The sequence below is a fragment of the Ascaphus truei genome, chromosome 18 (genome assembly GCF_040206685.1).
Source record: "Ascaphus truei isolate aAscTru1 chromosome 18, aAscTru1.hap1, whole genome shotgun sequence".
In the NCBI taxonomy this organism is placed as follows: domain Eukaryota; kingdom Metazoa; phylum Chordata; class Amphibia; order Anura; family Ascaphidae; genus Ascaphus; species Ascaphus truei.
In genome coordinates, this window is record NC_134500.1 from 29,589,187 (window position 1) to 29,615,722 (window position 26,536).

Consider the following 26,536-nt stretch of genomic DNA (forward strand, 5'->3'; position numbering starts at 1 on the left):
GGGGGGGGGGATGCCGAATAGCAGATCCAGCAGCTCTGAGCTGGAGCAGTCACACCAGGCAAGAGCACCTCATTTACAATGTCTGAAATGGAATATGCTGCACTGTATGATGATGCAGAGTATCTGTACAAAAGACCCTATAATCACAAAACGCTGACGTGTTCATTACAGCCCTTAATAGTGGACTGTCAGAAGGGGGGGCGCATTTAATTCAGTGTTAAGCAGGCAGTTACCAGACGCAGCTTGTATTAAGTCAGACTCTAGACTGCTTTATGTTGCCGCATGTACCCCGACTAGCACCCTCTCTATCCACCTTTAAGACACACTTGCTTAAAGAAGCATATGAATAGCACTGTGGATATTCTGAACACATGATACATAAAGCTTGGCCCCCTGCAGACGCACTTACCAGAACTCCCTCCTACTGTCTCTGTACGTTCTCCCTACCTACCAATTAGACTGTAAGCTCCTCGGGGCAGGGACTCCTCTTCCGAAATGTTACTTTTATGTCTAAAGCACTTATTCCCATGATCTGTTATTTATATTATCTGTTATTTATTTGATTACCACATGTATTACTACTGTGAAGCGCTATGTACACTAATGGCGCTATATAAATAAAGACATACAATACAATACATGCAGAGGGAATTTATCCCAAGGCCAGGTTTGCTGGCTCCAGCAGACGCCATCTCTAACCCTTCCAGCTAAAGTGGTAATAACGGGATCCCGTCTCATTTATCTGCCGACCGAACCCATCGGACCCAAACGAAGCCTGCCCATATGAACCAGAGCATGAGGCGGCGAGACTACAGGACGTGTATTTAGGATGTGGGTATGACGAGCGAGGGAAGCCGCGTTCTCACATGCTGGAGGCGAAAACGGTTTACCAAGGTCAACTTCTGCTTTCTGTGAACGGGCCCCGGAATACACATCAGCTGCCATTCACAGCACAAGACTGGCCTGTCACCTCTAGGACACACAAAACCAGTTTCATACCACACTAGAAGTAATCCGTCAGCCCTCCTCCAGACTGGCGCCCAAGATCTTGAAACGCAGCATTCCTATTTACTACGGGTGGTTTTGGCCTTCACATGAACCAGATTAACTTCGGCCCTGTGTGGTCACAACCGTCACCCTCTTACTAGCTTGGGTAAGTGGGTGGAGGCTGCCATCTTAAATATGACCCATACGATACTGCACATCATGGTTTCCTCCCCCTATGATCATTAAAATCAGAATGATCTGTAGCAGAGAGAAGCCGTGGGTGTAACCGATTGTCACTCGCATGTCCCCAGCCTATAAGCCACCCTGGTGTCATGTGTCACCGTGATTCAGCTGAAGACCGGGGATTCTGGGCAAATGAGTGAGCTGGGTGTGTCCCTCTGGGCTTCCTGTCCCATGTTGTACACGTACAGCCCGAGGCAAAGAAGTAGTCACTGGACCTGCTCAGAGACAGCTGTTACTGAATGCCAGAACCCCCCCCCCCCCCCCCCCCCCCTAACCACCATGATAAAAATCTTTAACCCCGGCACTGCCAGCGAGGCATTGCCATGTCCAGGAAGGGGTTTAAATAAAAAGCCGTTTAACAGCAGCCGGGGCAATAGGTGCCCTGAATCTAGGTTTATGCGCCTCATATATAGTGGTATGAGGCACCGGAAGGTAATCCCATGCATTGCCACAGGGAAGGGAATAAGTGTTTGCAGAGGGAACCCGCCCTAGAGAGCTATGCATGAGCAACCCGCCCCGTACAGGGAGGGGCGGGGAGGGCTGTCACCCGAGTACAGGCCCCTAGAGACGTGAAGGCAATAGGTACAGAGAAATACAAGAGACAAAATGCATTTACTGCGGGACACACTTAAGATGGCCGTCTTACTCATTTCTTTTTACTTCAATTAAGTCAAAAGCAAAACCCCTAAAAACCAGGATGAGAAGATAAAAAACACCCTGCTAATAACAGTCAGTGAGACAGACCCCCCCCCCCCAAAAAAAAAAATCTGCAAGGTGCCAGCTTAAGCAAGGACAGGGCAACTCTAGTCCTCGAAGGCCACCAACAGGTCAGGTTCAGGCATTCCCTGCTTCAGCACAGTTGAACCATCTGTGCTGATGCGGGGATACCCTGAAAACGTGACCTGTTGGTGGCTCTTGACTGGCGTTGCCCACCCCCTGAGCTAGGAGGCACTGCCGCCCCCTCGTTGGGAGAGAGGTGAAGGAGTCGTGTGGAATCTGAGAGAGGTTCAGTGTCTCACTCGGCCAGTTACAATGATATCTTTTGCCCTCCCAAAGCCTCATCGCCCAATGTATAAACCCCCAACATGTCACCGAGACATCCGAGGGCCACAGCAGTGAAAGTGTTAACCAAATAACCCTGGGGGTGGGGGGGGGGGGGGGGGGGGGGGGGAGAGCTGGGAAAAGCCAAATATTTGGATTCCCACAAAAGGAAGTTAAAATAAGGTCAGTTTGTTTGCCCCCAGAACATCTGGAATTGGTCAGAGTATGTGCATTACTTCTGGTTCTTCCCGTCTGTTATAGGGGCCCGGAGCCGAGCACCCCCCCATATCTACAACCTTTCCCGGGCACCCCCCCCCCCATATCTACAATCTTTCCCGGGCACCCCCCCCCCCCCCATATCTACAATCTGTCCCGGGCACCCCCCCCCCCCATATCTACAATCTTTCCCGGGCACCCCCCCCCCCCCATATCTACAATCTTTCCCGGGCACCCCCCCCCCCCATATCTACAATCTTTCCCGGGCACCCCCCCCCCCATATCTACAATCTTTCCCGGGCACCCCCCCAACATATCTACAACCTTTCCCGGGCACCCCCCCCCCATATCTACAATCTCTTTCCCGGGCACCCCCCCCCCATATCTACAATCTTTCCCGGGCACCCCCCCCCCCATATCTACAATCTTTCCCGGGCACCCCCCCAACATATCTACAACCTTTCCCAGGCACCCCGCCCCATATCTACAACCTTTCCGGGCACCCCCCCCCCCCCATATCTACAACCTTTCCCAGGCACCCCCCCCCCCCCCCATATCTACAACCTTTCCCGGGCACCCCCCATAGCTACAACCTTTCCCGGGAACCCCCCCCCATATCTACAACCTTTCCCAGGCACCCCCCCCCATATCTACAACTTTTCCCGGACACCCCCCCCAACATATCTACAACCTTTCCCGGGCACCCCCCCAACATATCTACACCTTTCTCGGGCACCCCCCCCAACATATCTACAACCTTTCCCGGGCACCCCTCCCCCCCCCATATCTACAACCTTTCCCAGGCACCCCCCCCCCCCCCATATCTACAACCTTTCCCAGGCACCCCCCCCCCCCATAGCTACAACCTTTCCCGGGCACCCCCCCATAGCTACAACCTTTCCCGGGAACCCCCCCCATATCTACAACCTTTCCCAGGCACCCCCCCCCCCATATCTACAACCTTTCCCGGGCACCCCCCCCCCCCATATCTACAACCTTTCCCAGGCACCCCCCCCCCATATCTACAACCTTTCCCGGGCACGCATTGCGCACCAAGCACACGGTGGATCGCAGGCTAAATATTTGCATAGCTGCATTTAATCTGGGCGCAAGGTGTTGTCTTCAGAGAGGTAGGTATGTGTGCGTGCGCATAAGGTGATCTCAGAGGTAGGTGCAGTAAGTGTGCGTGCGTATAAGGTGTTCTCAGAGGTAGGTGCAGTAAGTGTGCGTGCGCATAAGGTGTTCTCAGAGGTAGGTGCAGTAAGTGTGCGTGCGCATAAGGTGTTCTCAGAGGTAGGTGCAGTAAGTGTGCGTGCGCATAAGGTGATCTCAGAGGTAGGTGCAGTAAGTGTGCGCGCGCATAAGGTGATCTCAGAGGTAGGTGCAGTAAGTGTGCGCGCGCATAAGGTGATCTCAGAGGTAGGTGCAGTAAGTGTGCGCGCGCATAAGGTGATCTCAGAGGTAGGTGCAGTAAGTGTGCGCGCCATAAGGTGTTCTCAGAGGTAGGTGCAGTAAGTGTGCGTGCGCATAAGGTGTTCTCAGAGGTAGGTGCAGTAAGTGTGTCGTGCGCATAAGGTGTTCTCAGAGGTAGGTGCAGTAAGTGTGCGTGCACATAAGGTGTTCTCAGAGGTAGTTACAGTAAGTGTGCGTGCGCATAAGGTGTTCTCAGAGGTAGGTGCAGTAAGTGTGCGTGCGCATAAGGTGTTCTCAGAGGTAGGTTGCAGTAAGTGTGCGTGCGCATAAGGTGTTCTCAGAGGTAGTTACAGTAGTGTGCGTGCACATAAGGTGTTCTCAGAGGTAGGTGCAGTAAGTGTGCGTGCGCATAAGGTGTTCTCAGAGGTAGTTACAGTAAGTGTGCGTGCGCATAAGGTGTTCTCAGAGGTAGGTGCAGTAAGTGGTGCGTGCGGCATAAGGTGTTCTCAGAGGTAGTTACAGTAAGTGTGCGTGCGCATAAGGTGTTCTCAGAGGTAGGTGCAGTAAGTGTGCGTGCGCATAAGGTGTTCTCAGAGGTAGTTACAGTAAGTGTGGCGTGCACATAAGGTGTTCTCAGAGGTAGGTGCAGTAAGTGTGGCGTGCGCATAAGGTGTTCTCAGAGGTAGTTACAGTAAGTGTGCGTGCGCATAGGTGTTCTCAGAGGTAGGTGCAGTAAGTGTGCGTGCGCATATGGTGTCTCAGAGGTAGGTGCAGTAAGTGTGTGGGGAATTGAAGCCAGCAGGCTGAATAAGAAGGCAGTGTGTACAGGCCGAGGCAGAGGTAAACGGGATATTAGTGGGACGGCAGCGTTAGCAGACGGGTTTCCTGTTCTGTCACTGGAGAATTTCTCTTTAGGGAATGAGAGAGGGAGCTGGTATGTGACAGGCGCGTCCTTATAAGGGCATGAAAACGCTAAACTCCTCACAGACACCTCCCTGCCGGAGAGTGGTGATATATATCTATACCTCCCTGCCGGAGAGCGGTGATATATATCTATACCTCCCTGCCGGAGAGCGGTGACATATATCTATACCTCCCTGCCGGAGAGCGGTGATATTATATCTATACCTCCCTGCCGGAGAGCGGTGACATATATCTATACCTCCCTGCCGGAGAGCGGTGATATATATCTATACCTCCCTGCCGGAGAGCGGTGACATATATCTATACCTCCCTGCCGGAGAGCGGTGATATATATCTATACCTCCCTGCCGGAGAGCGGTGATATATATCTATACCTCCCTGCCGGAGAGCGGTGATATATATCTATACCTCCCTGCCGGAGAGCGGTGACATATATCTATACCTCCCTGCCGGAGAGCGGTGATATATATCTATACCTCCCTGCCGGAGAGCGGTGATATATATCTATACCTCCCTGCCGGAGAGCGGTGATATATATCTATACCTCCCTGCCGGAGAGCGGTGATATATATCTATATTATACATATATCTATACCTCCCGGCCGGAGAGCGGTGATATATATCTATATTATACATATATACCTCCCTGCCGGAGAGCGGTGATATATATCTATACCTCCCTGCCGGAGAGCGGTGACATATATCTATACCTCCCTGCCGGAGAGCGGTGACATATATCTATACCTCCCTGCCGGAGAGCGGTGACATATATCTATATTATACATATATCTATACCTCCCGGCCGAAGAGCGGTGATATATATCTATATTATACATATATACCTCCCTGCCGGAGAGCGGTGATATATATATCTATATTATACATACAGTATATACCTCCCGGCCGGAGAGCGGTGATATATATCTATATTATACATATATACCTCCCTGCCAGAGAGCTGTGATATATATCTATATTATACATATATACCTCCCTGCCGGAGAGCTGTGATATAGATATATCTCTCAGTTCTCTGGTAGGGAGAAATAAATAAATATATATATATTGTATAGATGTCTATCACAGTTCTCTGGCAGAGAGGTGTGTGTGTATATACACATGTACCTCTGATCTATACAATACATACCTCTCCATAACAGAACACTGATATATCTATAGTATACATATTCACCTCCCAGCAGCTTAGCACAACTTAGTAAACATGCCCCATTTGCCACTAGAGGATCCTTGGTAGGAATTTTGCTTAAATTCACGATGACAAACAAACATTAAATGTTCTACTGCTGAGTGCTTTCAGTTTAACATCAGGGCACACAGCTCCTTATTAGATAAGTCCATGTGAAGAATGGACTTTGGCTGCCGGAACTCACAAAGTACTGAAGGAAAGACTAGAATAGTGCCAGACAGGCAATCAGGCGATATATATAGCCTGATCGCCTGTCTGGCACTATTCTAGACTATATATATATACACACACACACACACTGCCCTATAACCCTACGGTGTGTATAATAGGTCGATATAAGGTGTAGGTCTCATCAGATCAGCTATCCATCAGCTCTATTGGAGCTGTAAAGAGAAAGCACTCAGTCACACAACACCTTTTCTACCATCTTTAAATAAAAACTCTGCGTTTGCTGGCATCGAGGACAGGTGCGCCAAAGGCTGCAGGGAGACAAAATGCGCAAACTTAACACGTCAGCCCCCAAAAAGCATCGAGGCTGCAGGGGACTCCGGGGGGTGCAGTGACAAGGGAAACAGTAACCCCAAAAATAGGTTCATAAATACACCATGAATTGGTGTAATAAGAAAAGAAAAAAAAAAAATCGCAAGATTCAAATACAGAGAAAATATTAATATACACGTGTAAATTATCTATTTTATACACAAAATTATCTATTATACCTCAGTACACACGTGTTTGAGGCACTCTGGGTATTTACCCAGAAGCCCACGGTGCGATGCCAGATTGTCCACACAAGTCTTGTAACTGGGTGAATGGGTTAAACACATGCCTGGGATTCCAGAAACACCCTCCCAAAGCCTCATTTCCTGGATACCGACAGCCCTGGGGGGTGGGTTCGTTACCAAGCCCCCCAACCCAAAGCCAAAAAGCACTGAATAACAAGCTCCTGGGACAGAGACCCCCATTCATTTGTCACGCCTCCTCCCGTTAACGTGTCAGCGGTGGTACACTGTATATTTGTTGCATTTAGTGCTACGATTTCTATACATATATTGGTTACAGAGGTACATTGTACACACTTGTAATTGTATATACACATCTTGACATTGTAGACTTGTTTACACCGTGTGCATCTATTGCTATAATAATTGATTTTGTAGACTTGTCCGTTGCAACCGAAGAAGGACACCCTAACCCGGCAGTGTTACAGCTATGGGGTATAGGTTAGGGCCCTGTATAGGGGTATAGGTTAGGGCCCTGTATAGGGGTATATCCTCAGGCCCTGTATAGGGGTATAGCCTCAATATGACACCCTGGTTTAGGGGCTGGTCTTTATATTAAACAGGGTCCTTCTAGGAAAGTCTGTGGGGTTTCAGGGGGAAGGGGGGGGGGGTGTAAACTAGTTATCTGGTCACCCCAAAATGTAATAGGGTGACCCCCAGTAACAAGACAGACATAGCACAAGGGGAAAAAGTCCTACTACTGAAAACCCTACAGTATACTTAAGCAGAACTATACAAAGGTAGGCAGATTTCCACCTTAGCCTAGTTTAAAAGAACACAAATACACTTTTTGATAGCACCTCAACCCCATAAAAAAACACAATAGGGTAACCTGCCACAAATAAAAGGGGCAGCCCCCAAACAGTTATAAGCAGCCTTATAGTCCTATAGGGTTTGCAACATTGCAAGGCAGCCTTAGATGTATGGGTCTATTAAGGGTGTAACGTGTGGGTGCAGGGAGCACCTCTGGGTGCTGTGTGGGTATTACAGGGTGCTCTGTGTGTTACAGGGTGCTGAAGGGGGGAGGGGGGTGCAGGGAACCCCCAGGTGCCGTGTGAGTGTTACAGGGTGCTGTAGGGAGTACCCCTGGGTGCTATGTGTCTGCTGTGAGAGGGGGAGGGTGCTGTAGGGAGCACCCCTGGGTGCCGTGTGTGTGTGTGTTACAGAGTGCTGAGGGGAGGGTGAGAGCAGGGAGCACCCTGGGTGCCATGTGTTACAGGGTGCTGTGAGAGGGGGAGGATGCTGTAGTGGTGGGTGCTGTGAGAGGGAGGGTGCTGTAGTTGAGGGTGCTGTGAAAGGGGGGGTGCTGTGAGAGGGGAGGGTGCTGTAGTGGAGGGTGCTGAGAGAGGGGGAGGGTGCTGTAGTGGTGGGTGCTGTGAGAGGGAGAGGGTGCTGTAGTGGAGGGTGCTGTGAAGGGGGGAGGGTGCTGTAGTGGAGGGTGCTGTGAGGGGGAGGGTGCTGTAGTGGAGGGTGCTGTGAGGGGGAGGGTGCTGTAGTGGAGGGTGCTGTGAGAGGGGGAGGGTGCTGTAGTGGAGGGTGCTGTGAGAGGGGGAGGGTGCTGTAGTGGAGGGTGCTGTGAGAGGGGGAGGGTGCTGTAGTGGAGGGTGCTGTAGTGGAGGGTGCTGTAGTGGAGGGTGCTGTGAGAGGGGGAGGGTGCTGTGAGAGGGGGAGGGTGCTGTAGTGGAGGGTGCTGTAGTGGAGGGTGCTGTAGTGGAGGGTGCTGTAGTGGAGGGTGCTGTAGTGGAGGGTGCTGTGAGGGGGTGGGTGCTGTGAGAGGGTGCTGTGAGAGGGGGGGTGCTCTCGTGGTGGGTGCTGTGAGAGGTGGGGTGCTGTAGTGGTGGGTGCTGTGAGAGTGGGGGTGCTGTAGTGGTGGGTGCTGTGAGAGGGTGTGGGTGCTGTGAGAGGGTGTGGGTGCTGTGAGAGGGTGTGGGTGCTGTGAGAGGGTGTGGGTGCTGTGAGAGGGTGTGGGTGCTGTGAGAGGGTGTGGGTGCTGTGAGAGGGTGTGGGTGCTGTGAGAGGGTGTGGGTGCTGTGAGAGGGTGTGGGTGCTGTGAGAGGGTGTGGGTGCTGTGAGAGGGTGTGGGTGCTGTGAGAGGGTGCTGTAGTGGTGGGTGCTGAGAGGGGGGGTGCTGTGAGAGGGGGGGTGCTGTGAGAGGGGGGGTGCTGTAGTGGTGGGTGCTGTGAGAGGGGGTGCTGTGAGAGGGGGTGCTGTAGTGGTGGGTGCTGAGAGGGGGGGGTGCTGTGAGAGGGGGGGTGCTGTAGTGGTGGGTGCTGTGAGAGGGGGGGGTGCTGTAGTGGTGGGTGCTGTGAGAGGGGGTGCTGTAGTGGTGGGTGCTGAGAGGGGGGGGTGCTGTAGTGGTGGGTGCTGTGAGAGGGGGTGCTGTGAGAGGGTGTGGGTGCTGCTGTCTCCTTACTGCCTCTCTGAGTTTCCTCTCCATGTCCAGCTCCCTGTGCAGACTCTCTGCCCTCTCCTCGGCCGTGTCCGCCTGCTCCTGCAGACATTTTATTTTCCTCTTCACAGCCTCCAGCGAAGTCATCCCAGCCATTCTCTTCCAGCTCTGCCTCCCGGCCCCACAGAAACCCTTTTATACCGCACCTCCCCCTCTCTTACAGGAAGTCTCCTCCTCACACAGGCCCCAGCCCTGCTTATTAACCCTACACGTAGGGAATTGTCCCTGCTGGCTGCCCTACAAACTCCTGGGATCCCACTGGTTAGACCCCACCCAACAAAATGAGGTTTAGGGTGGGCTGGGGTGGGCTTACAAACCTTACTATGGGAAGCCACACCTTAAAACAGATGACAATGTAACCAGGTACATTGCCTTTGCTGCCCTCTAGTGGATGGATGGCACATTCATTTAACCGTATCCCCTATACATTAACCCCCAAAGCAAACTGTGCAAAGAGGGACCGAATCTATAGGGGTTCCCATTGATATTACCATATTGCATCCAGCAGCAGATGTCTGATGTCATATCATATATGATATCACCTAATAACACAGCCACTATTATTACTATTAATAAAAGTTATCGGGCGTTGTAATATCCTTTTCCCGTGGGCTACACTGTGAGTTACAGCGCCGTTCACTCGAATACATCTATTTATTTCGAGCACCGGGCTGTTTTCAAAACGGCGTGGGTCCCACGCAGGCTTGGAAGGCGCCAGTCCGCAAAGCGGGGTCGAAAACTCCGTGAGCGCCTTTTGTATCGTCTTAAAAACTGAGGAGGGATAATAATCCCATAATCCCAACTGCGTTCATTATATATAGGGGGGGGGGGGGGCAGGCTAATGAATCATTTCAGCATCACCATATGAGTTTCCTGCTGAACCGTAAGGAAAAAGGTGTCAAAACTCAACCCCCGCACCCCAAGAAAAATAGCTATGGATTTAGGGCTCAAACCATACAGCTCAAGGTCAGGCAGGGACAGAATGAGCATGTCCTTGGGGAACAAAGGGTTCGGTCATCACTTGAATGATCAAAAATATTATTATGCAGAGGATAGCGCAGGGAAGCCAGCTTGTGACTGGACAGGCATGGGTGGTCAATGGTAATTGAAGTAGTGGGACTCCAGGTTACCTGAGGGCAGGCTCTGTTAGGCCCGGGTTTATAATTGCCATTGACGCAGAAAGCTGCACTGGCTGTATACGCAGCGTTTAGGGGGATTCGTCTGGCGTGGGCACCGCGACGTTAAACCGGAGAGGACCTGGCGGGAAACGTCCTAAAATCCGGATTTATTGTTATATGGAAAGGTTCATTTCGGAAAGTTTCGGGGCTGCACAAACAGCAGCAGATTTAGCAGGTGAAACCCCGTTGCTTTGTAATGCAAGTGTGTGTCTGTCTGTACAGTATGTATCAGTGTGTCTGTGTGTATCAGTGTGTGTATCTGTACAGTATGTATCAGTGTGTCTGTCTGTACAGTATGTATCAGTGTGTCTGTGTGTATCAGTGTGCCTGTGTGTATCAGTGTGTGCCTGTCTGTACAGTATGTATCAGTGTGTCTGTGTGTATCAGTGTGTGTCTGTACAGTATGTATCAGTGTGTCTGTGTGTATCAGTGTGCCTGTGTGTATCAGTGTGTGCCTGTCTGTACAGTATGTATCAGTGTGTCTGTGTGTATCAGTGTGTGCCTGTCTGTACAGTATGTATCAGTGTGTCTGTGTGTATCAGTGTGTGTCTGTACAGTATGTATCAGTGTGTCTGTGTGTATCAGTGTGTGCCTGCCTGTACAGTATGTATCAGTGTGTCTGTGAGTATCAGTGTGTGCCTGTCTGTACAGTATGTATCAGTGTGTCTGTGTGTATCAGTGTGTGCCTGTCTGTACAGTATGTATCAGTGTGTCTGTGTGTATCAGTGTGTGCCTGTCTGTACAGTATGTATCAGTGTGTCTGTGTGTATCAGTGTGTGCCTGTCTGTACAGTATGTATCAGTGTGTCTGTGTGTATCAGTGTGTGCCTGTCTGTACAGTATGTATCAGTGTGTCTGTGTGTATCAGTGTGTGTGTCTGTACAGTATGTATCAGTGTGTCTGTGTGTATCAGCGTGTGCCTGTCTGTACAGTATGTATCAGTGTGTCTGTGTGTATCAGTGTGTGCCTGTCTGCACAGTATGTATCAGTGTGTCTGTGTGTATCAGTGTATGCATGTCTGTACAGTATGTATCAGTGTGTCTGTGTGTATCAGTGTGTGTGTATCAGTGTGTGTGTCTGTACAGTATGTATCAGTGTGTCTGTGTGTATCAGTGTGTGTGTGTGTCTGTACAGTATGTAACAGTGTGTCTGTGTGTATCAGTGTGTGTGTCTGTACAGTATGTATCAGTGTGTCTGTGTGTATCAGTTTGTGTGTCTGAACAGTATGTATCAGTGTGTCTGTGTGTATCAGTGTGTGCCTGTCTGTACAGTATGTATCAGTGTGTCTGTGTGTATCAGTGTGTGTGTCTGCACAGTAGGTATCAGTGTGTCTGTGTGTATCAGTGTGTGTGTCTGTACAGTATGTAACAGTGTGTCTGTGTGTATCAGTGTGTGTGTCTGTACAGTATGTAACAGTGTGTCTGTGTGTGTCAGTGTGTGTATCAGTGTGTGTGTCTGTACAGTATGTATCAGTGTGTCTGTGTGTATCAGTGTGTGTGTGTGTGTCTCTGTACAGTATGTATCAGTGTGTCTGTGTGTATCAGTGTGTGAGTCTGTACAGTATGTAACAGTGTGTCTGTGTGTATCAGTGTGTGTGTCTGTACAGTATGTAACAGTGTGTCTGTGTGTATCAGTGTGTGTGTGTGTATCAGTGTGTGTGTCTGTCGGTACAGTATGTATCAGTATGTCTGTGTGTATTAGTGTGTCCGTATGTGTATCAGTGTGTGTGTGTGTGTGTCTGTCTGTACAGTATGTATCAGTGTGTCTGTGTGTATCAGTGTGTGTGTCTGTACTGTATGTAACAGTGTGTCTGTGTGTATCAGTGTGTATGTCTATCGGTACAGTATGTATCAGTATGTCTGTGTGTATCAGTGTGTCTGTATGTGTATCAGTGTGTGTGTATCAGTGTTTGTGTGTGTGTCTGTCTGTACAGTATGTATCAGTATGTCTGTGTGTATCCATATGTGTCCCAGTGTGTGTGTGTATCAGTGTGTGTGCCTGTCAGTAGAGTCTGTATCAGTGTGTCTGTGTGTATCAGTGTGTCCGTATGTGTATCAGTGTGTCTGTGTGTATCAGTGTATCCGTATGTGTATCAGTGTGTGTGTATCAGTGTTTGTGTGTGTGTCTGTCTGTACAGTATGTATCAGTGTTTCTGTGTGTATCAGTGTGTCCGTATCAGTATTAGTGTGTTTGTTTGTGTATCAGTGTTTGTTTGTGTGTGTGTCTCTCTGTTCAGTATATATCAGTGTGTCTGTGTTGTGTATGTGTCTATACAGTATGTATCAGTGTATCTATATGTGTATCATGGTGTCTGTGTGTATGTCAATGTGTCTGTGTGTATCAGTGTGTGTGTGTGTGTGTGTGTGTATCAATGTGTCTGTGTGTATCAGTGTGTCTGTATGTATGCATCAGTGTGTCTATTTGTGTATCATCTGTCAGTGTGTCCATGTGTGTCAGTGTGTGTGTGTGTGTGTCTGTCTGTCTGTACAGTATGTATGAGTGTGTCTGTATATCAGTGTGTCATTGTGTCTCTGTATGTATCAGTGTGTATGTGTGTGTGTCAGTGTGTCCATATGTGTATCAGTGCCTGTGTGTCTGTACAGTATGTATCAGTGTATGTGTGTGTGTCTTTATGTATCAGTGTGTCTGTATATCAGTGTGTCATTGTGTCTGTGTATGTATCAGTGTCTGTATGTGTGTCAGTGTATCTATGTGTATCATTGTATCTGGGTGTATCAGTGTGTCAGAGTATCTGTTTGTATCAGTGTCTCAGTGTGTCTGTGTGTGTGTGTCAGTGTGTCTGTGTATCATTGTTTATGTGTGTATCAATGTGTCTGTGTGTGTCAGTGTGTCCATATGTCTATCAGTGTGTGTGTGTGTGTGTGTGTGTGTCTGTGTGTGTGTATCTATCTGTACAGTATGTATCAGTGTGTCTGTGTATCAGTGTGTCATTGTGTCTTTTTGTATCAGTCTCTGTGTGTGTATAAGTGTGTCTGTGTGTATCCAGGTGTATAAGTGTATTTGTGTGTTTCTGTGTGTATCATTGCATGCCAGTGTTTCTGTGTATCAGTGTGTCTTTGTGTATATCAGTGTCTGTGTGTAGCATTGTCTTTGTGTATCAGTGTGTCTGTGTGTGTCAGTCAGTGCCAGTATGTCTGTGTGAATCAGTGTGTTAATATATTTATTATTATTATTAATAATAATAATATTACTAATAATAAGACCACAGAATTATTTGCCACATTTCCCTATGTTATAAATCCCCAGATTTAAAAAGAAACAAACCCCAGTTTATATTTAATGGGAACCCCCCCCCCCCCCTCAGAAATCCTCCCATATTGAATAAGTAATTATAATTGATAATTAATAACTAGTGTACAGCATCTGACCTCTCCATTCCTATAGGGGGCGCTCTTCACTGCTCAATAACAGCAAGGCCATTTACACTGCTATATACATCAGTATGTGGTATACGGATTAAATCCCACAGCAGTTACAGAATCCGAACCGCCTTCTGCAAACGAACGTGCTGTAATATAATTCAGTGACGGGTATCACCACACACTTCTACCTGGCAACAGTACTGGGTGAGCTACCTAAACAATATTAAGGCACTCTTAGAGTTATGAACCTCTTCATTTGTTAAACCCTCCCCACTCGCCGGCAGAAAAGGACGTGGGCCCTTATTCTGTAAACTCCGATAGTGCCGATCCGGCGTTCTCACACGGAAAGCCCCAATGACTTGAATGGCACAATTATATATATATATAATAAATATATACACACACACATACACACATATACATACATTAACCATTTCACTGCCAGGCTGGAGAATGGGGGTACACTGTGTAATTTCTGGGCTCACAGCAACTAGTTCTGTACAAATTCTCTCTCTCTCTCTCTCTCTCTCTCTCTCTCTCTCTCTCTCTCTCTCTCTCTCTCTCTCTCTCTCTCTCTCTCTCTCTCTCTCTCTCTCTCTCTCTCTCTCTCTCTCTCTCTCTCTCTCCTCTCTCTCTCTCTCTCTCTCTCTCTCTCTCTCTCTCTCTCTCTCTCTCTCTCTCTCTCTCTCTACAGCAACTAGTTCTGTACAAATTCTCTCTCTCTCTCTCTCTCTCTCTCTCTCTCTCTCTCTATATATATATAGATCTATCTTTCTATCTATATCATATATACCTATGTATGTGAATGTATATATCCATATGTAGTGTGAGCATATATATATGTCTATATATACCTATATATCTATGTATGTAAATGTACAGTATATATGCATACAGCACCAGCCTAAGTTTTTTCAAAACTAAAGCTGTCTCACATTTTAATCTGGTCTGTAACTGTTACATACGCCTATAATATACATTATCTCTAACTGTGCATGCAATGTCTTGTATATAATGTATACCCTGCTCACTTAATGTAACTGTATTTGTACCATGTATTATTTGTCTTAACTCTGTGCCCAGGACATACTTGAAAACGAGAGGTAACTCTCAATGTAATACTTCCTGGTAACACATTGTATAAATAAATATCTATATCTATGTATATATATATATTCATGCTATACACCCTACTGTACATCTGGTATAATATCTTGTACAGGCAGTCCTCGTTTTATAACGCTTCGCTTTACAACGAATGGCTTATCCAACGCTATGCAATGTATACCTATGTTCATTTTTACAACGCCAAAACGGCTTATCCAACGCTCTTACAACGCTTTGCAACGTTGTTTATGTGTATATAATATATATATTATATAATATATTATATTATTATATTATATATTATGTTATATTATATATATAAAATACAGAATATATACTATATAATTTAAGTGTGTGCTGCATATCTTATTGCCTGCGTAAAATATTTGGTGTATTTTAGTGTTAAAAATGCCTTCAGGAAGGAACCTTTCATTTTAGCAGTGTTCCTGTGGGAAAACGTGTTTCGCTTTAAGACGTTTCGCTATCCAACGCCATTTTGAGTAACTCATTGTGTCAGATAACCGAGTACTGCCTGTATTATCAACCGCTGCATTTGAAATATTTTGCGTGCTTACGATATAATAAGATGTATTATGCGCATTCTACGCATGCCGCTCTATGTAACGTATAAATAATTATAACGAGGTGGGCACAAAGCCACTTTAAGGAGTAAGCTCATTAAAAATATATATAAATAAAGACTTCACTACTAAATGCATTAAAATGACAAAAAAAAATGGAAGCAAAAAAAATGTGAGAAATAGGATATTTGGTTAAAACGATGTCAGGGCCTGAGGCCGTCCTCTTATTGAAACCCACAAATTGATTCTTTCTGGTCCCTATATTCATTAAACAAACACCAGTGACTTCCGAATGACACGCTTTCTGCCAGTCAGTCTGGTATTCTGCAGAGCGGATTCTAAATAGTGAACATACTTTTCCTTATAAGGAATATCTCTGTGTGCTGTTTCTATAACACTAGTGTAACTCCCAGGCCTGGATAATATGGAATGTTTCCATTGTATCATAAGCTTGATACTACCCCAGGTCTGCTCAAATTACACACTCTATCTCTATTTGGCTTTAAAATGAACTTTTCTTATTCTAACCTCAAAAAACTTCTCTCACAAAAAAAAAAAAAACAAGGTTATGACTATTTTGGGCAGTGGCAGCTTTTTCAACATTTTTATTTGAAAAGTTTTCTTTAAAATGGGAAAAGGTTTTTTTTCTTTCTTCTTTTTTGAGGTTTCTTTTAAAATAAAAGGAAACTGTACTTTATATATATATATATATATATATAATATATATATATATATATATACATATATATATATATATATATATATATATACATATATATATATATATATATATATATATATATATATATATATATATATATATATATAATCTGTCTCCCCAGCCTTTTCACTAATTTTACAACCAAGAGAATTTGGTAAAGAAATCTTTTAACTTTTTAACTATATATGTGTATATATATATACACACACACACACACACACACACACACAAGTATATATATATATATATATATATATATATATATATATATATATATACAATGATCTATATATATATATTGTTTTAAATATATATATAAATTATATAATGTACATTTATCCTATATATATATATATAGATATATATATATATCTATATATATATATATATATATATATATATATATATATATTCATTTTTGGTATAATTTTACTTTAAGATTTTCTCTCTTTAATAAAATATACCATTTGTATCTACCTCGCCTTAATATTTAAAAAAAAAAAAAGGATTTGTGCACAGATCACAAATTAATGAATGAGGTATATATATATATATATATATATATATAGATAGATATAGCTATAGATAGATAGATAGAGATTTTGAAAATCGTCTATAAATTGCATATATAAGTATCCAGTGGGGGGTTGAATTAAACAGGGGGCACATGCAGAATGCCCTGGGAAATGTATGAATTGTATACGGAGCCTGCACTCCATTCCAGGACGAATGTATTTAATGTTTGACAGGAGGCAGACAGCTGAGCTCTGGCTCCTCAAAGTATACCATATAAAGCACTGAGTTATATATAACCGTGCTCCCACCTCTGCAGCCGCAGCAAATACCATCTTCCTCCTTACTGTAAGGACTTCTCCTTGGCAGTAAGATTTGGACGTGGAAGGAACGAGGTCATTGCAAAATTTAACCGGGCGCCGTCACGTCTTGGGGACCCACCAACATTTCCGTAGTGGAGCGTCATCACGGCGAAATAAAGCAGGGTAAAAAGTCCCCGATGGCGTATACACCTAGGGGTCTTATTTGACATACGTCGGAGAGGTCGTATGGGCCGTTTTTTGGACTACAATTCCCATTGGTTTATAGGGATTTTCACCCCAAAAATGGCCCCAAGAGGACGGGAGGTCCCCACAGGCTAACTTCTCACCTCAAAATCTCATTTTAGCATTTGAACAAGTTCTGTTCCGATTTAGAAAGATTGGCCATCAGTACATTACAATCCTTAATGACCGTTACCCTACAATATTCCCTGGGGTTGGGGGACCCTAGACTTGTGTGACGGCTGGTGAGAAAATAGTCATTTTGGAAAGCAAAACCGCTATCACCTTCAATGCTGGGCGGCCCTATCTAGTTCTGAAGGGGTTAACAAGGTGTGGGGAATGAATGCGTGGCCTCCTTCCTCTGTTTAAACACCTCTCCCTTTTTTTGAAGACCAACACTGACCCCTTCGAAAGAGAAAATGACTGGTCTACGTCTACAGCAGGCGTGGCCAACTCCAGTCCTCGAGGGCCACCAACAGGTCAGGTTTTAAGGATACCGCTGGTTCAGCACAGGTGGCTCTATGGCACTGATTGAGCCACCTGTGCTGAAGGAGGGATACCCATAAAAACTGACCTGTTGGTGGCCCTCGAGGACTGGAGTTGGCCCCTCTTGGTCTATAAGAATAATGGTATTTTTAAATGTGGGTGGTTGAACTAGGCCAGTCCTGTTAACATGTCTGTGTTAAGTGGCCACCATGGAAGGCCCATGGGATTATCTGTAATTAGCCTATGGTGTTGATAGCCACCACTAATATGACAAGCTGGTGGGAGCCCACCACCGCCGTGTCTAGCATTCTGCATGTATATACAAGACTATGGGCCTTATTCTATATTTGCCGAAGCCGCCGCCCCCACCGTTATCAACCGAAAACCCCCCCACTGAACTCAATGAGCGTTTTCCAGCCAACAGCTTCCCCATTGGTAACTATCACATTGTAGGACTTGGTTGAACATTGCAGAAGAAGACCTTCTCTTATCCACCTTAATATACAGTATTCAGAGATACCTTCAGAGTGTGGTGGAATATTTCCATGCCTCGATGTGACACATGCAATGTAGCAGATGCAGAGAGAGCTAGTGTGTCTTTGCCAAATGGGGGAGGGGGACAGGGGGCCTTTTGGAGACCCTCAACTTACATCAGCGGCCTTCTTCTCTGCGAGTTCCAACTTCTCCTGGGCATCTTTCAGAGCTTCAGAGTATTTGTCAAGTTCATCCTCAGTACCTTTTAATTTCTTCTGCAGTGCTACTAGTTCATCCTCCAGCTGGGGCGGGGTAAATGGGTCCAAGGTGGTGGATGGACAGACGGGGGGCAGTGACGGAGGGGGGGAGTGGAAGGTGTGGCAGCAGGCAACAGAGGTGCACAGAGACAGGACAGGACAGGACAGGAACCACAGAGAGAGAGAAAGAGAGAAGAGAGAGAAGAAAGTTAGATCATTCTCACTTGAACGACATATACCTTGGTGGCGTTCTCGTCGGCGGACAGGAGATTCTCTTCTGCCTTATGAAACTCATCCATAATTCTATCCCTTTCGTCCTCCGTAATCCGCAACTGCTTCTCCATTTGTACAATCTCCTCCTCTAACTAAGCGGGTTTTCCAAACGGCATTAAGAAGAAAAACAAAACAGAAGAGATATATAACGTGTATACTTTATATTAGGCACCATCTTGCCGACCAACGCAAGGAAAACTCCTTTTGGGAGCCAGACAAAAGGGCCGAGCCCTTTGTCTTGTACGGGGGTTGGAGGGAACTCTCAACAGGGAGAAAGTAGCAAAATGGTGCGGTTCCCATTCAAAATAAGATTCCTTATATGTTAACCCTTCAGGCTGAAGGAGCATGGGCGGCCCAAATGGTCAATAGTGGGACCCTAGAACCACTTTCTGGCAGTGTAGAAGTTAAACAGCGTTTCGAAATAGACACTGGGAAAGACGCCAGAGTCAGCAACCCACGAACAGTTGAAATTCCTCCCATTTCTCTAACCCCACAGATGTTTCACATTTTCAACATGGACTAAATGAAACCTCCAAAGAATGATATATATGTTTATATACGGTATTAACATATATCAGGCATTTAGGGTTACCTGGATCGCACCCTTATCTTAGTTTGGCCGTAGGGACGTGTGACATTATTTTGGCTGAAATTCCCCAAATCAAGTGAATTTTGCCCCTTTTTTATGTTCCGCGCCCCCAAATTTCACCAAACGACGGCAATCTCCCCCCCACCCGCCTACGTCAAAAGTCAACATGGGGCGAGGTCAGGTGGCCGCCGTTTGGGGCGAAATTCACGTGACATGGGCGCGTTTGGGAACTTTCACGAGAATGGGGCCACCCCAAAAAAGAGGGGAATTTAAGAGGGGGGAAAAAACGTGATTTCGGGGGACGCAAATGGAAAGATGTGGACGCATCTCGCAGATGTAGCGATGGGATTAACCCTTTCGTGACTGGGACTGGGACTGGAAATGGCAGGATTAACCATTGATGTACCAACTAATTGACGTGGGACCAAGCATGTTTATTGGGGAACTGGAACCCCTACGCTGCCAGCTTGGGCTAGGGACGCAAAGCATTGCCCGGGCCCCTTCTGCCAGTCGAAGAGACCTGCCGCTGCTATGGGTCTTATGTTATAGGGGGTCGTTCTTATTATAGGGGGTCGTTCTTTATTATAAGGGCTCCCAAGCAGACCTGTTTGCTCTTGTCCTCTGCTCCCTTCTTGTCGGCTTCCGCCTGCTCCGCTCTGTCCAAGGCGTTCTCCTTATCCAGCTTGAGCATCTGCATCTTCTTCTTGATGGCGTCCATGGCTGGTGAGTTGGGTGGGCTGCCGGCGACAGAGAACGGGGAAGAGGACAGAAAGTGGAGCTGCTTCTTAGTCTGACCACAGAGCTGGAGTGCAAACTCTCAGCTGTTCCAGCCTCAGAAATATGTACCAGGGCAGACTTGTGGGGGGAGTCAGGGAAATTCCTGAGGACACCCAATACTTTTTTGGAAGACTTGGCTCTCTGTCCCAGCACCAGCTCTAAGGATATCTCCTGCTATTTGCTGCAGCGGGACCATTTGACTGTGGATATGACTATATAAGGGATGTGATGGGCAGAGGCAAAGATTAAGGGGGGGGGGAGGGTGCAGGGAGAGGGGGAGCAGGGAGGGGGGGGGGGGGAGAGCAGTGTGTTCCTATTTCTAAACCTCTAGGCATGCAGTTTGGAAGGGGAAGTTCTCCTGTATGGGACGCCTCAGGATTGCTTCTTGGAGTAATTACTTTCTTCCTGTCAGGAGAATGGGAATTCACGAATATATATATATATATACAGCAGAGAGTGGGAGTTCTGTTCATGTGTACTCAGTACCACTATGTTCTGGTTGTACAATCCCAGGGTACTTTATTTACCAATCTAGAGGACCACTCCTTTTTTTATTCTCAAACCCAGAATTACTCGACTATTCCTCTTGCACACTTATTTGCACACTTATTTGCACAAAGGCTCTTATGACAGCTAAGGGGGTGACCCATTTGTTTTCTATATTGGGCCTGGTACCGCTCATTTGTAAGAATGAACCTCAAAACACTAATTAAGACTGACCCAGGGGTGGCCAACTCCTGTCCTCAAGGGCCACCAACAGGCCAGGTTGTCAGGATATCCCTGCTTCAGCACAGGTGACGGGGGGGATTTGGAGGTTCCGTGTCAAAAATAAATGGTATTTTAATGCAAAAGTGTTGGTTATTATCAGTGAGACTGAGATGCTGATGTGACCATGTGACCCCAAAACAAGAAGACTGACCCCAAAACAGGAAGACTGACCCCAAAACAAGAAGACTGACCTCAAAACAGGAAGACTGACCCCAAAACAAGAAGACTGACCCCAAAACAAGAAGACTGACCCCAAAACAGGAAGACTGACCCCAAAACAGGAAGACTGACCCCAAAACAAGAAGACTGACCCCAAAACAGGAAGACTGACCCCAAAACAGTAAGATTTACCCCAAAACAGTAAGGCTGACCCCAAAACAAGACGAATAACCCCAAAACAGGAAGACCGACCCCAGGACAGGGAGACAGACCTCAAATCAGTAAGGCTGACCCCAACACAGAGACTGACCCCAAATCAGTAAGACTGACCTCAAATCAGTAAGACTGACCCCAAATCAGTAAGACTGACCCCAAATCAGTAAGACTGACCTCAAATCAGTAAGACTGACCCCAAATCAGTAAGACTGACCTCAAATCAGTAAGACTGACCCCAAATCAGTAAGACTGACCTCAAATAAGTAAGACTGACCACAAAACAGTAAGACTGACCCCAAATCAGGAAGACTGACCCCAGGACAAGAAGGCTTACCCCAAGACAAGAAGACTTACCCCAAAACAGTAAGACTGACCCCAAAACAGGAAGACTGACCGCAGGACAGGAAGACTGACCCCAGGACAGGAAGACTGACCCCAGGACAGTAAGACTGACCCCAAATCAGAAAGGGTGACCCCAGGACAGTAAGACCTACCCCAAAACAGGAAGACTGACCACAGGACAGTAAGGCTGACCCCAAAACAGTAAGGGTGACCCCAGGACAGAAAGACTGACCCCAGAGTGAGTTCACAGCTCGGTCAGCATTTTTAATTGTCCTTCCACTGTGTAAATCTGACTTTTGAATCGTAGGCCTAACTCCACCGCGAATAATTAAAGGGGTAAGTAATATACTCTGCTTTCATTTTGGGGGACAGAGGGGGGTGGGTGGCCGGCTGCGTTACACCCAAAAGTATATACCCGCCAATAAACTTCTCATTTTGCATTGGGCTTATAAGACCCGTCTCCAAAACATTGCCATGGGCGGCCATATTTAAAAGGCCCATATTTAAAAGGCCCTGAAAAAAAAAGTTTTCCCAGAGTTTTTTTGTACAGTGGGGATACACGGGTTAACCCATTCACTGCCAGGGGGCCCTGCAGGGGTTAAGTCCCTTAGTACAGCTGCTCAGGGTGTATTTATAGAGCAGCGCAGAGTATCGCTGCACCTGCTCCTCTCAGTAACAGCCCCCCGGCACATGTCACAGCAAATGCTTCACCCAGACCCCGTGTAAGAGGGTCTTAATATAGCCGCGCGGCCCCTGCCTAATGAGGATTACCGCATCGATTAATGCTTCTGTTCATTGGTTAACCCCATTCGTGCCGGGCAGCTCATTTTAACCCTTTGGACACTAATGCATCTCTGCCCGCGCTGGCAGTCAGAGGGTTAAAGGGGCGTGTATGTGTTTGTGTGTATATATACATATGTATATATGTATGTGTATATATCTATATATATATATATATATGTACATATATATATATGTGTATATATATATATATATGTATATATATGTACGTGTGTGTATATATCTATATATATATGTACATATATATATATATATGTGTATATATATGTGTATATATATATGTATATATATGTACGTGTGTGTGTATATCTATATATATATATATATAGAGAGAGAGAGCAGGTAATGAGGAGTATTCAGCGCTCGTGCTGCAGATGTATGATTAAAAGGAAATCCCTTTGCTGCAAGTGTGTGGAGCGTCTCCCTGAACAGCTCCTAAATCAAGGTGATCCCCCCTGGAAGGGGGGGGGGGGCACCCTAAAAGACAAGAAAATAAAGTGCACACAATGCGCACCAGGGATTATAAAAGTGTCATTTATTAATAAAAATTAATTAAGATAATTACTGAGGGCATCCAACCCCACCTCAGTAGCAATGGTTACACAGCTAGGTACAGTGTCAATAACCATGCGCCATGGAATACAAACATGCCTCAGCTGAGACGGCGCCTGCGGGAGGCCCACGCGGTGATTCCATCTCTGCGGTGCCGTGATCCGGATCTTCGTGCGGTCACCGTGGACCCGCGTTCGGCCTCAGTGTAGGTATCCGTCTCCCCTTGCCGGTTTTGACAGTCATTTGTAGGTGTGTTACTATACACTAGTCAGGACAATTGTTCCGTCTCTACTCGATTTATTCTGTCTTATTTTTATCGTTTTTTATTGTAAGTTATGTCAATTATGGATTGAGATCATATGTTTGTATTGATATGCTGCACCTGTTGATTTTGGGGTTTCTGGGGGTATTTATATGTGTTCTTAGTTCACTCTGTTAATCATCACCTTGACAAAGGTCCCGTTTGAGGACCGAAACGTTGGATATGATGTTTTGTTGATTAATACAGGATTTTTGATATTCATTTGGAGTGCTGCCTCTGATATTCGTCCACGTGCGGTATCGTATTGCCTATATATATATATATATATGTGTGTATATAAAAAGGGGTTTTATTAAAATGTGTGCATGCGTATGTGTGTATATTATATATATGTGTGTGTGCATGTGTGTGTGTGTGTATGTATACCTATACACTTCTGTCGGAAAAGCAAGGGCTGCCTGTATATAAAAACAACTTTTAAATATACTTGACTGGTGTGCGTGCGTAAATATGTATTTAGATTTATGTAAACATATATATACGTTTTTAATGTAATTAGATCACGTGTGTTTATATATACACAGTATATATATTATTATTATCGTTTATTTATAAGCATTAACATATCCCGCAGCGCGGTTCAATGCGGGCTCAGAGTTATGTATATTATATTATAATACATATTATTGAATAAACACAATGACATACAAATCAGGACAAATAAGCGCAAACAGATACACAAGGTATACAGTATATATTGCTTTAAGCTGGTAATGTCATTGATTTAGAAAATTGCAATCCCCTGTAGAAGGAAACTGCAGTTTAGTTTGTGCGCTGTGGAAAGTGAATATATTACTAACAACAGGTCTCATAAAATGTACAATTTTATCCCATCATCGGATACCCCTTGCTCCGCACTTTTAGCTGTTTGGCTCACGGCGTTGGCAGCTTGACGGAGCTAAAGAAACAGATTAGGTGAAGAGATTAGAGCCCAAAGTATTGGGTTACAGTCACAGCGTTAAAAAAAAAAACAACCCCTGCCTGATTGTTACCAGCGGCCCACATTTAACCTATCAAGCCCTGCAGTGCCTGGCAGATGTCTCTGGCAGTTAATGGGTTTAAATGAAGCAGAATCTATTTAAAGCTCTGGGTAGGGAAGGGGTTAACACATTTGCTATTTAAAGCTGCAGTTTATGTTCCAACTCGCCCCCAACCCCCCTTCTCCTCTCTCTCTCTCTCTCTCTCTCTCTCTCTCTCTCTCTCTCTCTCGCTCTCGCTCTCTCTCGCTCTCTCTCTTTCACTCTCTCTCTCCCCATCTCTCTCTCTCTCTCTCTCTCTCCCCATCTCTCTCTCTCTCTCCCTCTCTCTTTCTCTCTTCTCTCCTCTCCTCTGTCTCTCTTGTCCTACATCAGATAGGACCATGGGCTGGACCGTTTCTCTCCCTCCTCTTTCCTTTCTGCTTTATTTTCATCCGCCTTTTTGTCGTCTCCCACTCTTGGACCAGATAAGCCCCTATCTCTCGGATTGTTAGTGGCGGACTGACCCACAGAGCTAGCACTCTGCAAACCAACCCCACCAGCCCCCCCACCCCCTCCCGCATCTCCTATTTTCTCTCATGGATCCATCCAGCTGGAATATTTAGCTGCTGATTTCCAGGGACCCCCCAAAGTGACCTAATGACAGGGACATGTTTAATGGGTTAAAGGGTCAGTCCCACGTAGGAGCAAAGTGACCTAATGACAGGGACGTGTTTAATGGGTTAAAGGGTCAGTCCCACGTAGGAGCAAAGTGACCTAATGACAGGGACGTGTTTAATGGGTTAAAGGGTCAGTCCCACGTAGGAGCAAAGTGACCTAATGACAGGGACGTGTTTAATGGGTTAAAGGGTCAGTCCCACGTAGGGGCAGAGTGACCTAATGACAGGGACGCGTTTAATGGGTTAAAGGGTCAGTCCCACGTAGGGGCAGAGTGACCTAATGACAGGGACGTGTTTAATAGGTTAAAGGGTCAGTCCCACGTAGGGGCAAAGTGACCTAATGACAGGGACGCGTTTAATGGGTTAAAGGGTCAGTCCCACGTAGGGGCAAAGTGACCTAATGACAGGGACGTGGTTTTTTTTTGCAGGTTTTGTAACTGGATTTTATTATTAACAGACCAAAGTGGAGTCAACATCCTCTGTAAACCTTAGTTCATCCTTCTAATCAGTCGGTTAATCTGGTCTTCCCTGTTTTCAGCATCACCGCCTTCCACAAAGTGTATGGTTTTCTTCTTCACCCCACCCCTGGGGGAGGACAGTTTGAAGGGCCACAGGAAGTTATTTGCAGCCAACAGTGAAGATCTCATGGATCAGATCTTCCACACAAATGATTCCACATTTTCCAAGGTTGTTCTCAACAAGAGATTTGTCTGTCATAGGGATGCGCTGCTTTCTGGTCTTCAGGTACCCACGTTTGTAGATAAGCTGCCACACAGACTTCAGGTTGGGATAACCCCATGCAATGTAGGGTTCTACCAGTCTCAACATGTTAATGGAAGCCTTGTTTAGTTTCACAAATGTTCCGTTGAAGATCTGACGCAGATGGAGAAGTTACAAAACCTTACGAGCCTTTGGGCTCACACTGTTAATACCTCTAGTTCTGATCACGAAATCCAGTTTGGGTTCTGCAGGCACATAGTAGTTTCCAGCTTTGCGAGCCATCCTGGAGAGACGAACTTCCCGTCTGTACATCTGTCGGTATTCCTGGTGGTAGCTCAGCCCTCTTGTAAATGAGCTTCCTTTGTTCTTTACGGACTTTTTTTTCAGACAGGATCTTTTTGATGCGCTGGGCCTTCATGGCTGCGAAAGCCTTTCACCCTTTCTAAAAGGCTTTCTGGAACCGATGGCAACTTTTTCCCTTCTGTACCCGCCATGTTCACCCCCCGGAAACAAAGCGTCAGGGACGTGTTTAATGGGTTAAAGGGTCAGTCCCACGTAGGGGCAAAGTGACCTAATGACAGGGACGTGTTTAATGGGTTAAAGGGACAGTCCCACGTAGGAGCAAAGTGACCTAATGACAGGGACGTGTTTAATGGGTTAAAGGGTCAGTCCCACGTAGGGGCAAAGTGACCTAATGACAGGGACGTGTTTAATGGGTTAAAGGGTCAGTCCCACGTAGGGGCAAAGTGACCTAATGACAGGGACGTGTTTAATGGGTTAAAGGGACAGTCCCACGTAGGAGCAAAGTGACCTAATGACAGGGACGTGTTTAATGGGTTAAAGGGTCAGTCCCACGTAGGGGCAAAGTGACCTAATGA

General features: G+C 46.1%; 1 protein-coding gene and 1 pseudogene across 7 annotated transcripts in view; both read right to left on the reverse strand.

The window, feature by feature from the left end:
- The window catches only part of LOC142469100 (tropomyosin alpha-1 chain), a 38,849-nt gene extending 18,648 nt beyond the window's left edge, over positions 1 to 20,201 (reverse strand). For 2 of the 7 annotated variants that reach the window (XM_075576009.1, XM_075576008.1), the window contains exons 1-2: positions 19,970 to 20,197; positions 18,423 to 18,548 (exon numbers count right to left, since the gene is read on the reverse strand). In XM_075576009.1, the coding sequence (XP_075432124.1) occupies positions 18,423 to 18,548; positions 19,970 to 20,083 (240 nt within the window). In that variant the 5' untranslated portion in view covers positions 20,084 to 20,197. Of the gene's footprint in view, positions 1 to 9,226; positions 9,374 to 18,422; positions 18,549 to 18,742; positions 18,869 to 19,969 lie in introns of those variants that run through there. The other 5 variants (XM_075576013.1, XM_075576012.1, XM_075576011.1 and 2 more) reach the window with 4 other exon arrangements.
- A 5,152-nt stretch (positions 20,202 to 25,353) lies between these two features.
- LOC142469276 (large ribosomal subunit protein uL30 pseudogene) lies at positions 25,354 to 26,153 on the reverse strand (annotated as a pseudogene).
- Between the last annotated feature and the right edge of the window lie 383 nt (positions 26,154 to 26,536).